General features: G+C 55.4%; 5 protein-coding genes across 5 annotated transcripts; 1 reads left to right on the top strand and 4 right to left on the bottom strand.

Annotated features, from left to right (window-relative positions):
* Positions 1–993: 993 nt before the first annotated feature.
* BZA05DRAFT_410375 (uncharacterized protein) lies at positions 994–1961 on the bottom strand. Its single transcript, XM_051484893.1, is given in 2 exon segments — positions 994–1782; positions 1801–1961. 2 exon segments carry the CDS (start codon positions 1888–1890, stop codon positions 1144–1146), a joined length of 729 nt encoding a protein of 242 aa, XP_051335640.1. The 5' UTR covers positions 1891–1961; the 3' UTR covers positions 994–1143.
* A 93-nt stretch (positions 1962–2054) lies between these two features.
* Positions 2055–3559, top strand: BZA05DRAFT_410374 (eukaryotic rRNA processing protein EBP2-domain-containing protein). The gene is made up of 3 exons (XM_051484892.1): positions 2055–2150; positions 2205–3051; positions 3117–3559. The coding sequence occupies exons 1-3, from the start codon at positions 2133–2135 to the stop codon at positions 3449–3451; spliced, it is 1200 nt and encodes a 399-aa protein (XP_051335639.1). The 5' UTR covers positions 2055–2132; the 3' UTR covers positions 3452–3559.
* On the bottom strand, positions 3560–4508 carry BZA05DRAFT_410373 (mitochondrial outer membrane translocase complex, subunit Tom22). The gene is made up of 2 exons (XM_051484891.1): positions 3988–4508; positions 3560–3921 (listed from the first exon to the last, which is right to left on the bottom strand). Exons 1-2 carry the CDS (start codon positions 4390–4392, stop codon positions 3859–3861), a joined length of 468 nt encoding a protein of 155 aa, XP_051335638.1. The 5' UTR covers positions 4393–4508; the 3' UTR covers positions 3560–3858.
* A 51-nt stretch (positions 4509–4559) lies between these two features.
* BZA05DRAFT_410370 (ATP-NAD kinase-like domain-containing protein) lies at positions 4560–6497 on the bottom strand. The gene is made up of 6 exons (XM_051484890.1): positions 6066–6497; positions 5880–6000; positions 5668–5824; positions 5423–5609; positions 5057–5370; positions 4560–5002 (listed from the first exon to the last, which is right to left on the bottom strand). The coding sequence occupies exons 1-6, from the start codon at positions 6412–6414 to the stop codon at positions 4721–4723; spliced, it is 1410 nt and encodes a 469-aa protein (XP_051335637.1). The 5' UTR covers positions 6415–6497; the 3' UTR covers positions 4560–4720.
* Positions 6498–10794: 4297 nt separating this feature from the next.
* Positions 10795–12598, bottom strand: BZA05DRAFT_410362 (Cullin binding-domain-containing protein). Its single transcript, XM_051484889.1, has 7 exons — positions 12433–12598; positions 12296–12373; positions 12190–12233; positions 11898–11995; positions 11653–11824; positions 11277–11599; positions 10795–11216 (listed from the first exon to the last, which is right to left on the bottom strand). Exons 1-7 carry the CDS (start codon positions 12433–12435, stop codon positions 11125–11127), a joined length of 810 nt encoding a protein of 269 aa, XP_051335636.1. The 5' UTR covers positions 12436–12598; the 3' UTR covers positions 10795–11124.
* Between the last annotated feature and the right edge of the window lie 194 nt (positions 12599–12792).

Genomic DNA, 12792 nt, shown 5'->3' with positions numbered 1-12792 from the left:
GATATCAAGGAGATGGAGAATATGAAGCATGCTCAATACATTGTGCGAGGAGGATTTGCGATTGCAATAGCTGTACTATGATATAGACGTGTGCGAAAAGTTCATTACTGATTTCAAACATTTTCCATTCAAAGTATGTACCAGTCCATCCAGTCGACTGCAGTCCATCTAGCCCAACCAGTTGCGCAGACTGCCCAGTCCAGTCCAGTCCAATCCACGCCTCCAGCCGGACTGAACCTCTCAGAACCTCTCAGTCCAGTCCGACTTTGGCCGAAAGACGGACGAGACTGGACTATCGGAGGCACTGCGTCCGACTTATTTTCTTGGTTAGGTATCAACACCGAGTCCGCACCCTCGGTTGGGTTGGGTTGGGTTGGGGTTTCGGTCGTGCTTCTTCTTTCTCCAGGATTTCCCGTGTTTGTCGGCCCTTCGTTTTCGTCCCCACGGCTCTTGATCCTCTCCGTGCTGCTGAGTTCTGACAGTGACCGGATCTTGAACAATTTGCGCCGACGGTCCCGATTATCAAGGTAAGTACATTACGTTCTGGTGCCCCATCCCCTCAGTGGGTAGGTATCAGGTATTCTTATCACTCGTTGCCGCCGCTTCGTGCTCTCGGATCGTGATCGATTCCCCGGACATGGTGCAGTTATGTAGATTATGGAGCATGGGCAGAAACGCGCTGTAAAGAGAAAAGCGAGCATGCGGCTGGAGTACTATATACCTCCTACATAAGTGTTCGACGATTCCAAAGCTTTATGGCCGCTCACTAGGTATCACTCGGGTCGCTCGTGGTCGAGTTGGGATCTGGACGTGAGCCGAGAGTTTATGATCATGCAAAGTGAACTACTTGGTGCTTCATTACGACTGGAGGGTATTGATGAAGCTCTGACTCCGACTCGGACTCGGACTTGGACTTCGACTCAGACTTGAGCAGTCGGACTGGCGGCAAGTGGCACCCGAGCAAGAGCCGGCCGGGAATCTCAAAAAGGTGCAGGTGCAAATATACAAGTAGTGATATTCCGTGAAGCAAGAAAGCTCTATCCCATCTCCAAGCGAGAAAGATCTTGACCGCAAGATATCCACTCCTATAATACAGTAGTTCTCGGCCCGCGCCCCCTGTCTCCAGTGCATCGATCTCATCGATCAACCCAATCTCCTCATCTTCTTACTCCTTGTTCCACCAAACTTGAGTCTAGTGCCATCACTAACCCTCTTAACGACGGGCCTCAGAAACCTCCCCTCCTGTCCGAGGAGTGCCTTAACGACCGCCTCCCGTCCCTGTCCAAATCCCCTGAGTACAACCTCGACACTCCTTGGCTTAACATTCTTCGCCTCGATAAGCTTGAAGACGTGGGCGGCGAGCTGATAGGCAGCATCATATGTCCCGCGGTGACTTTTCCGGAACCCGACGTTGCCAGCAGACAGCGAGACGATCGAGTCCTTGCCCGGCTTCGAAAACGTAATGTGCGTGTTGTGCTTGTGCGAGTAGATATTCAGGTGGTACTCCTCCTCCATGCCCAGGCTGGGTGGCTGTGACAGCCCCTGCAGGTCCAGTCCCGATAGCGAGAATGGCGCTGCGCGGAACGGCGCCGGCGAGGATGAGGGGGAGGGATTGCTGCTGTCGCTGCTGATGCTGGCGCTGCTGGCGCCAGGACCCGAGGTGCCAGCCCGCGCGGAGGACGTCCGATTGGCGTTGTTGCTGTCTAGGAAGCTGGCCAGGCTGCTCATCGCGCTGTCAACGGGGTTGGCGGGTTTGGCGGGTGCGGCAGCGGCGGCGGCGGGCGGCGCGGAGGGGGCCGGGGGGTCGGAGGACGCCCAGCGCCTTGCGGCTAAGGGTTGGAGACGCGGGAGGTGGAAGAGGCACCGCCGGAGAGTGGTGGGGGCGGACATGACGGGCTGGCTGGCAGGCGGGCGGCGATGGGGGCTTCGTGATGTGGTGTGTGTACCGTGGGAAATTTCTAGTGTTGGCGGGGAGCACGACGCCAAGAGTTCGCGCGCCGCATCCGGGTTGGCGTCTTCGCAAAAAAGTTGTCTCAACTTAACTCACGCTGCGACTTTGGGTGCAAATCCTACATTGACATACATACACCCGCGCCTCTCCTCTCCGAATAACAACCACAAACACAGCAGCCATGGGAAAGAGCAAACTGGTACGCTGACTCCCTCTTCCTCGACCCGTAATTGGCTTGACTAATTTGTTGCAGAAAACCGCCCTCATCCGCCAACTCGGAAAGGATCCCATCCAAGACAAGAAACTGCGGGACGCTCGCAAGGCCGGAAACAAGACCAAGAGAAAGCAGGAGGCCGCGGCGGGTAATAATGACTGGGAGGATGAGAACAGCGACGATGCGCCTGACGCCGTCGATGTTACTGTTGCCGACCCGGCGGCGTTGAAGGGAAAGACTGTTGTGCAAAAGAGCAGAACTATGCCCTCCAAGAAGGCGCCGGTTGAGGAAGAGGAGGATGAGGACGAAGAGGAAGACGACGAGGAGGAGGAAGAAGAGGACGAGGACGAGGAGGAGGACGAGGAGGAGGACGAAGACGACGTAGCCCTCTCCGACATCGAAGACGAAGGCGACCTCGAGGACGTGATCCCGCACCAAAAGCTCACGATCGACAACCACGCGGCATTGACCAGCCTGCGCAACCGGATCGCCGTTCCGATCGCCGGCGTGCCCTTTGTCGAGCACCAATCTCTGACGGCGCCGGAACTGATCGAGATCCCCGACATCGACGATGATCTGCACCGCGAGCTCGCCTTCTACAAGCAGGCGCTCGAGGCTGCCAAGCTGGGTCGCCTACTCCTCAAGCAGGAGAAGGTGCCGTTCGTGAGGCCCGTCGATTACTTCGCCGAGATGATGAAGGACGACGAGCACATGGGCAAGGTCAAGGGCAAGCTGCTGGAGGAGGCCGAGCGGAAAAAGAGATCCCAGGAGGCACGGAAACTCCGCGATCTCAAGAAGTTCGGAAAGCAGGTGCAGGTGGCGAAGCTTCAGGAGCGCGAGAAGGAAAAGAAGAAATCCATGGAGAAGATCCAGATCCTCAAGCGGAGTAAGTCCCCACAAAAAGAGGACGAGCGAAATGCTGTGGACCAGCGCTGACATGTTCGATCACAGAGAGAGCGGGTACCGACGCCGAGACCACAAAGGAGGATGACATGTTCGACATTGCGCTTGACGAGCAGACCAAGGATGAGCCGCGCCGCGAAAAGCGCAAGAAGGGCGACCGAAGCAGCGACGACAAGTCTCGCGCAAAGAGGCAAAAGCGGGACAGCAAGTACGGATTCGGCGGAAAGAAGAAGCACGGCAAGAGCAACGATGCATCGTCGAGCGGCGATCTTGGTGACTTCTCGCAAAAGAAGAACAAGAGCTCGTTCGGCGGCTCAAGTGGTGGAAAAAAGAAGACGGCTTCAAGGCCGGGCAAAGCTAAGAGAGCCGGTGCCAGGCGGTGATTGTAGCGAGAGAGGAAGTCCAGCTGGAATCGTGTACAAAAGAAAGCACTTAATGCGGGTCTGTTTACTACTACCATGAGGATCTCATTGTTCATTCGTATCATGGCACATCTCCTTTGAAAGTTCTGTACTAGCGACAGTCAAGCATTCCCATTTTTCCCAACCGTGAAACCCCGTGAGTGAAGAGTACATGGATTGGCCAAACACCACCACACATCCATCCTCCTTCTTTACTTCTATGTTTTGGCCCAGACCACACTCCCCATTCGAAACTATAGGAAATCCCCCCAGAAACGCAAAAGATCAAAGAAAATGTACAGTGGCAAAGAAGCCATGAGGATCAAGAGTGAAGGTTTTGTCGGTTGATATACAGTTGAAGATGACAGGTAAAGAGCGAGCGCACAAGCTTAGATCTTCTGCTGCTGTCCCTGCTGCTCCATCTGCTCCATCAGGTTACCAGAGGACAGGCCCTATATCGCACGAGTCAGTCAGCGAGCGATCCGGATGCCCGGCGGGGGAGCGGGTCAAACACGTACACTGCTAGCCAACTGCTGAGCCTTCATCTCCTTCTCCATTTCCATCATCTGCTGTTCCTCGCCGACGGCGAGGGCGTAAGGGACACCGAGCATGATGGCGCTGGTGCTCAGGATCCACAGGGACTTGCCGCCGAAGCGGAGGCCAGCCGAGACGAGGTTGTAGGTGCCGCTGGCGACGGCCGAGATGCGCGCGCGGTGCTTCGGCGGCACCATGTCCTTCAGCGCCACGAGCCGCTCGTACATTGTCTCCTCGAACGTGTCGTTGTTGTTGTCCTCATCGTCAGACGAGTCGTCGTCGGAACTGGTGATCTCGCTGTCCGTGTCGGCGTAGTCGGTGTCGTCCTTGTTGGGGCCCACCTGGTCCTCGGCGAAGTGCTCGTCCTCGACCTCGTGGAGTTTGACCATTGTTGCTAAGACGGTGTGATGCGGTGGGTGTCCGGGTGCTGGGGGTGAAGTGGGGTGGAGTAGTGGGTGGATGACGTGCAGACTCGGGAAGTTTGGGAAAAATTGGAGTGGTGGCGCTTGTGGCGGTGCGGTAGGAAACTTCACCATGGACTAACTCAGTAGGTACATGCTCATCACATATCACCCGTTCATCCCGAGAGACTGGGAAGTATCCAGACAAAATTATACAATTCATGCGTCCAGCATATCACATCAAAAAATCGTTATGTACTTCCACAAACTATACTACAAGTACACTTTTCATCCTATCCTCTCTATCCCAGCAGTTCTAACTTATGCTCTTCTGAGAGATCCTATCTCCCCAATTCATCGTCCGCTTGATCGAATCAAACCAGTCCTTATTATCCATGCGGTACTGCACCGTCGGAAGTGGATACTGGCTGGTGACTATGGTGATATAATCTCCCTGATTTAACTCTGTGCGCCGTCGGCCATCAAAGCTTACCCACGAGCTGGTGCGCGCGTCGTAGGGGACACCGATGCGTAGGACTATGTTATCCGGTAGGATGATAGGACGGAAGGTTAGGGAGTGCGCGCAGATTACCGTGATCTAAAAGGGTGGGTGAGTGTGGTGGCGAGATGGGGGGGACGGTGGGGTACTTACTAGCATTCCTGGTAACGCCGGGTGGCACAAGCTCCCACCTGCGGCGAGGGAGTACGCCGTCGAGCCGGTTGGGGTGGCGACACAGAGGCCGTCGGCAGCGATAGAGGTGAGGAACTCGTCGTTTGCGTAGAGCTCAGCGGTAGTCATAGTAGCACTAGGACCTCTGTCGACAACGATCTCGTTGAGAACCACCACTGAGCAGTCCGGACGGTGGGTATCTGGGTGGTGATCAGGCTCCAGCAGCTCTACACGGAGACTGCGTTCTTTCTCTTTCTCCTCCCCTTCGCCGAGGGGAATGGCGCGCATTATAGTTCCTGCGTCGAGTCAGTATGGAGGGAGATGGAGCGGATCTGGGTGTGTTCACACCCTCGAAGCGTACTCGCAGCCCTACTGTCACTCCGTCTGTGCCAAACATGCGCGATAGCGTCTTTGGATGATCCGCAAAATCGAATTTCGTCAGGAATCCCAGCGATCCCAAGGAGAACGAGAGCACCGGCGGAACGACCTTCTGGAACAACCAGCTGGTATACAGCACTGTCCCATCACCTCCCAGCTATTCCACTAATCAGCAAATCATCACCGGCAAGTATTCAATCACCGCCACAACCCACCGTCAACACGAAATCGAAGCCGCCGGGCTTATCCGTGCACATTGCCTGCGTCCAATATCCCAGCTTCCCCAGCTCCGTACCATCCTGCACCACCACCTCCATCACGAGCCCTTCGCCGTCGAAACGTGCGTTGTCACGGAAAGTATCTTCCACATATCTGCGCTTGCCTGAGTCAGGCCGCACACACAGATGGGGGCAGCGTGGGGACATACACGTTGTACCCGTTCTCGAGCAGCCACTTCGCCAATTGTCTTGTGTGCACCGCAAGGCTCGTATCCCACGGCTTGGTAAGAATAAATACTTCGCGAACCCTCATGTGGAGGTGAACATTGGCTATTCCACCATGCGTCAGCACCAGCCCTCGCCCCTCTCCCACTCTCTCACGCAGTGGCACATACCGTACTTCCTCCCCATTTCCCTCAGCCCCAGTACCATATCATGCAGCTGGCTCCTGGTCATACTCTTCAAGTAACCCGCATGGACGCCTTCATGTTCATCCTCCGCCTCGCTGGTCGCCTCCTCGTCCCGGAGACTATCCCAGTTTCCGAGAATCTTGTGAAGGAACGCGCTGCTGCCGCCGCTGCTGGCAGTGAGTGTGCCCGACAGCGATTCTTTGCGCCGGTGCGACGTCCGGAACTGCGGGTCGAAGCGCACTTGGATGCATGAGTCGTCGTGCGTGTACGGCTTGTGGTCTCCGGCTTCGGAGGACGTGGTGGATGGCGGTGGGAGGCGGTGCGGACTGCTCATTGTGGCTGATTGAGCAAGCTGTTGCTCGGGGGTTAGGAAACAATGAAAGAGGCAAAGGAAGGTGGCATAGGTAGGGATTAGTGTTAAAGAAGCATGAAGACCACCAGCGCGCATTCCCCAGATTCCACTACGTCATTCCGCTACCCCTGTCAACTAAGGTCAGGTTCGCACCTACCAAGCTGTTTTTGGACAAACACTTCTTTCAAAAAAAAAGCTTAAACATGACTTCCTCAAAGTTCACAAGGCTCAATTAATTCTCTGGGTGACCGACAATCTTTGAAAAACACCTAATGCAAAACGTCCTATCTATCGCACACCATGCGCCGTATCATACTATGAAAACACCTTCCAAGCAACCGCCAATGTACACCTAAAACCCGCGTCTTCTTGCAATACTCGGCGTATTCGGCCTCTTGACGACACTACTCCCAGTAGCCATCCTTTTCTGCACCACACTTGTCGGCTTTCTCACAACAGCCGCTGCGGCCGCCGCGATGTCAGCATTCCTGATTGCCTCCTCGGCGCGAGCCTTATCCTCCGCCATTTTCGCCTCGATCTCCATGCGCTTGTTAATTTCGTTCTCCGTGGTCCGCCGATCGCGCGCAGAATAGCCCTTCTCCTTGACTGAGTAGAATACTCCGCCTAGTTGCGCGAGCCACTGCGGATCTACCGCCGTGACTGTGGACATGTATTCCTTACTGGTGAGGATGAGTTCGTGGTAGACTATGTGAGTGTTAGTTAGAGGGAAAGGTGCGGGGACGGCACGATGTGACTTACCGACATAATCGGGCAGGTACCCGAGTCCGTATAGACTGGACGTGGGGTGCAACTGGATAGTGACACTAGTTCTGAGATTGATATACTCGCCAATGCCCTTCACCTTCGCCGCCTGGTGGTAGTAGCCGGCGCAGATGCACCGGCGGATGACGTCCCAGTCAGTCCCACACGAGTTGAGCTCCATCTTCTGAAACTTCATGATATCGGCAAGCTGCTGTCTGATTTCCTTCGCCCGACGTAGCGCCTTCGGTTGCAAGAAGTGTTGTACGCACCATCGATCCGAGTAGCCGTTCACTTTCCACTGCGAGTAAACATGTAGCAGCGTCAGGTGGTCGGATTCAGGAACGAAGAACTTTTCGCGTGCGGCGTCGGACTCCTCTTGGCGCTCCTTCGGACGGTAGTAGACGCTAGGGACCGACAGCATCGACACGATGGTGAGCATTTCCTCGCTGCAGCCGTCGTCGACGGCAGTGATGATGAGTTTTGAAAGCGACGGCTCCATTGGGAAGTTGGCCATTGTTTTTCCGAGCTTGGTGAGCTCGCCGACATTGTCAAGTGCTCCCAGGGCCCATAGATCGAATAGCGACGTGGTGATGGTATCCTGCGGCGGAGGATCCATAAAGTCGAATTCGAGCAGGTCCTTGACACCCAAACTCTTGAGCAGCAGAACAGTATTGGCGAGGTTCGTCCGCTGGATCTCGGGGATGGTCTGGATGTACATCTCGTTCCGGAAAGCCTGCTCGGTGTACAGTCGATATGCCTTTCCGGGCCCGGTACGACCGGCTCTTCCGGAACGCTGTGAAGAGTTCGCCTGCGATATCGGCGTGATCTGTAGCGCATCCATTCCCATACGAGGATTGTACACCTTCAGCTTCGAGAACCCCGCGTCGACCACGAACATAATACCATCGACCGTCAAACTCGTCTCCGCGATGTTAGTGGCTACGATAACTTTCCGAGCCCCGCCTTCTCCCTTTTCGAAGATCTTCGCCTGCAGGTCCGCCGGCATCTGCGAGTAGATTGGGAGGATGTTTAGTTTTGGTGGGTTGTTTAGTTGCTTCAAGCGCTCGGCAATTACTTCGCACGTAATCTCAATATCCTCCTGACCCGTCATGAAGACGAGAATATCGCCTGGCCCTTGGCCGAGGTGGATGGTGAGGACTTGCTTTACGGCAGAGTCGACGTAGTCTTCGCACGGTGATTTGGCCCAGAGGACATCTACAGGAAACGTTCTGCCGGGGATGGTGTACTCGGGAGCACCGCCGTAGAAGCGGGAGAAGCGCTCGGCGTTCATGGTGGCCGAGGTGACGATGAGCTTGAGGTCTCGGCGGCGGGCTAGGATCTTCTTCAAGAGGCCGAGGAGGACGTCGGTGTTCAGGGCACGTTCGTGGGCTTCGTCCATGATTATACAAGAGTACTTGTCTAAATTTGGGTCGACGAGGGATTCACGGAGAAGAACACCATCAGTCATATCTACGGGTGCATGTCAGCAGTTGCTATTAGGGGAGGATGAAGAGGAGACTCACATTTGATTACTGTCTGGTCACTCGTGCAATCTTCAAAACGGATTGCATATCCCACGATACCACCGAGCTTAACCTCCATCTCTTCACTGACACGCTTTGCTACACTCATAGCCGCAACTCTTCGAGGCTGGGTGCACCCTATCCTGCCCATCTTGCCATATCCATCTTCGTATAAGAACTGCGTCAACTGCGTCGTTTTCCCCGAACCTGTCTCTCCAATGACGATGATCACCTGGTTGTCCCGGATGACCCTCAGCAACTCTTCCCGCACAGCAAACGCTGGAAGATACTCTCTCTGTTGCTTCAGAGTCCGCGTGCGACTGAAATCGCTGGCCCCCTCATTTGGTTTGTGCTCCTTCATGTGTTCCGCAAATTTAGTTCCGCTCTTTGAATCGCCAGCAGCTGAGTCCCCTGCTAAGGCGCTGGCACTGTCCGTGTCTTCTTCCTTCAGGCCCATGATATTTCCGAGTGCAGTTCCGGTAGCATTTGTCGCCTCCTGAGCCTGCTTCTGTCGTTCCCTTTGTTGACGTCGTTCCCGGACAAGTGCGCTGCCTTTCCTGCTGAACACGGCCATATCGCTCTGGGGATCCCTAACAGCGGGCACCGGTTCCAATTGCTTCGTGAAAATCCTCTTTCCATCCAGAAACGGCGGCTTAAGATCATGCACCATGAGATGCACTCGCACCTCTTCCTCGTCGTCAAAATCATCATTGTAATCCATGCGCTGCGCAACTCCCGACGTGAGCATCCGATTAGTTTCCCAAGCATCCACGTCCTTCATTTTCTGCTGCGCCCTGGCAGAAATCCTCTTGCCGCGCTTCTTCTCCAGCAACGCCTGCTCACGCTGTTGGTCCGCATAGGTGTTATCCGTTCCGAAGGGATTATGCGTCTCATCGCCGAAGGCGTGCCCTAGCTCATCCGACGCATACCAATCCCTATCGAGAGTATTATCATCCATTCCTGGCGCCATAGGTCCATCCTCCGGATCGCGATCAAACGACGAAGGCATGCGTGGCGTCGCCGCGCCCATCCGTGAGCTCCTCGCCGTACTTTGCCGTGCGTTCGCAAACCTCGTGTCTGGCGGTCGTACAGGTGTGGGATCACTCCGACGTAGATCTTGAGAACCTGAGCTTCTGACATCCCCCCGCCGCCCCCCACGGTCATCCCGCTCCCGCTCCTGATCATCCCGCCAGTTATCCGCCCCACCCCGTCGCACCCGGTGCGCCTGAAGCTTCTCCATAGCCGCACGCGACAACCCCCCACCGTGCGATGGCGTCTCGACCCGTCGTTCGCGGATATGGCGGCCAATGGGTAATGCCGGCTTCTTGAACTCGACCTTCTCATTCCCGGTAGCGATGGATTTCGCGGCATCAGTCGCACTCCCTTCCTCCTCACCGTCATCCCCCGCAACCGCCAGATCGAGCTTAATCCTCTTGGCCAACCGATCAAGGCCGAGCTTACTCCTCTTCTCGCCCTCACCCTCCAGCTGTTTCTCCCCCGCATCTTTCCTCGCCACATTCAACCCACCCTTCAATTCTCCCGCATCTTCCCCGGGCCTCTCACCACCGCCTAGCGCCAATCCAGCGCCGAGATCACTCTTCCTTCCGTGGTCCTCATCCCACCTCTCGCGCGTCTTGACGTCATCAAACAACTCCGTCAGGAAGTCATCCTCGTAGCGCCCGAACGCCTTGCACGCGATGAGGAACGATTTCGGCCCTGGCTGCGCGCGCGCAATCTGTACAAGGTTCCGTGCCAGGAAGGAATTGGGCGCGGCGGTGCCCTGGTGCGTCGCGAGGCGGGCGGCGATGTAACTGGTGTAGACGGGTGTGAGCCCCGGTGGCGGCGAGGAGGCGGTCGACATTGAGTGTATATGTGTGTGGTGTTGGTTGTCGACGGTGGTGCGAGCTCGGCGGCGGGTAAGTTGACGCGGTGCGTGCTACGTGGATTCATGGACAGATTTGAACGTGGCTGATGAGATAAGCTAAGAGATCACCGGCGAGTGAGACCCTGTGAAGCACTACCGAGCGCATGCCGTCCACTGGACGATCCCCGAGCTCCTTTGGCTCAAAGGGCGTCCATACACGAAGCCTCTGATAATCGTGAGATTGGCAAGTATGATAATCTATTACCCTCCTATTCCTCCTCCGCTCCCTCTGCCAATGAAACCAGCAACATAAGTGCATGCAGAATGCAGGAAATAAGAAAGAAATGAAGCACCTCTATTTAGCTTGCAGGCATATCCCTCAAGACCTACCTACAGCAACTCAACAAAGGCAATGCAAAGCGAATGGGAAGGAAATCCGTGACTGGGTGGTAGCTTATAGCTCATAAGCATCCCCGCCCCATAAGGTGTACTCTTACACTTGATCTGGGAGACACCCCCGACTCATAAAACTGACACCACGCATTACTCCATCGCATCTCCATCCGTCGGCTCGGCCTGAGGGTGCCTCTTTCTCCAGTACCTTACGAAATCGTCAAGAATCGAGGGCCAGGCGCCTGCAACAGCACCGTCAGCGTTACTCCCTCCGCTTCCCGGGTACAGACAAAACAACAAACCATCAACATCATAAGTCTTCAACCCAGGATCCTTCTGCGCCAGCTGTATGAAGTCATACATGCAGTTCCATGTATCCTTAGAGACCGACTTCCGGTACTCTTTCTGTAGGAACTCAATCCACACCGGCAGCTGCGCCTCGAACCGTTTGTTGAGCAGTAGTTTCCAGTACTCAATCGCCGTCTCGAGGAGCAGCGATTTTTGGCCTTGCGTTCGTGCGAGCGCAAAGGTGTGCATGTAGACGCGCTTGAAGACTTCTTCGTCCGTGCCGAGTAATTGTCGCAGTGCCGGTACACGCGCTCGCATCTGGTCGAGGGTTTTGCAGCTGCGAGGGCATTAGCGACTCCCGGAAAACAGAAAGACTGAAGATGGGCTTGCTTCAGTGATTGCCAGCCGGTCACAAAGCCCTCCCGTGAGAACTCGGCCATAATGGGCGCTTTGAGGAACTCGGAGATGACCAGCACCGTGTCTTCGTCCAACCCTACACCGATTGCCTCCAGAAATTTTATGGAACCATTAACTCCAAAGGTATCTGGGGCATCTCCGGCTTCTATCGGTGGTAGCAGCGGCGTGGCGGGTCAGATTATCCTGTGTGCCGAAACCGTGGAGCGGGGGAAATGAACCTCGGAATTGGTCAAAGAGCTTGTTGAGCTCTGCTTTGCTCGATGCGGCGCCACCTGTCGTACCAGCCGAAGACGACGAGTTGGAAGCCTGGAAGTATCTGTTCACAAGATTCTGTTAGCTTGCGTAGTTTCGGCATGATCCAGAGTTCACTGAACGTGGGTGGCGAAGGAGGAGGCAGTGAGCGGCGTGGAAAAGTATGGTTCCATCGCAAGGTAGCTTGGGATTTGGCTTTTCCCTAACGAAAGCATCCGGCCAGGTGATGAGGCAACAAGGAAACAATGGGCGACTTACGAGTCGGCGGCGGCCTCGACGTTCCACGAGCTCGACTTCAAAAACTGGGGACGCCAAATCTCATCAGGACTGGACCTCGCGGGGGAACAGAGGTATAAGAACGAACTTTAGCGGCCGTACGCTCAGAACATTGCGTGAAGGCGATGAACTGCTGGATCGCAGTGCGCTGAGAGGAATTATAGCTCTAAAGATTGCGCTCGAGATCAGTCTGAGGCATGAATATCTGGCCGCCAACGAACGTACCATGCGGACGTAGCTAAGTTATTGTGGAGTCAGAATGGAACGAGAGAAGTCAAGAGTCGTCTGAGCGTTCCGTTGTTGTGGTCGTGCTTGCTGTTGCAGTTGCTGTTGCAGTTGCTGTTGACGGGGGATCGTGGATCTTGGGTAGCGCGGGGGAAGGTGAGCGGGGGTTTGAGGCCCGACCGATGCAGCCTGACCGATGCAGCCAGATAAATCCTAGCACCATGGATTGTGGGTGGGGCCGTCCCGTCTCACATAGTGCTCGAGACTCGAGACTCGAGTAACCGACCTACGTACGAACCGTAGGAACCTCTGCTGTCATCTTCGCCGAGAATCATCACACGGTTTTCGCACAACTTTAAT

The sequence above is a fragment of the Tricharina praecox genome (genome assembly GCF_024521635.1).
Source record: "Tricharina praecox strain CBS 144465 chromosome Unknown BZA05scaffold_32, whole genome shotgun sequence".
NCBI lineage: Eukaryota > Fungi > Ascomycota > Pezizomycetes > Pezizales > Pyronemataceae > Tricharina > Tricharina praecox.
This window is presented reverse-complemented; position numbering and strand designations above follow the sequence as displayed.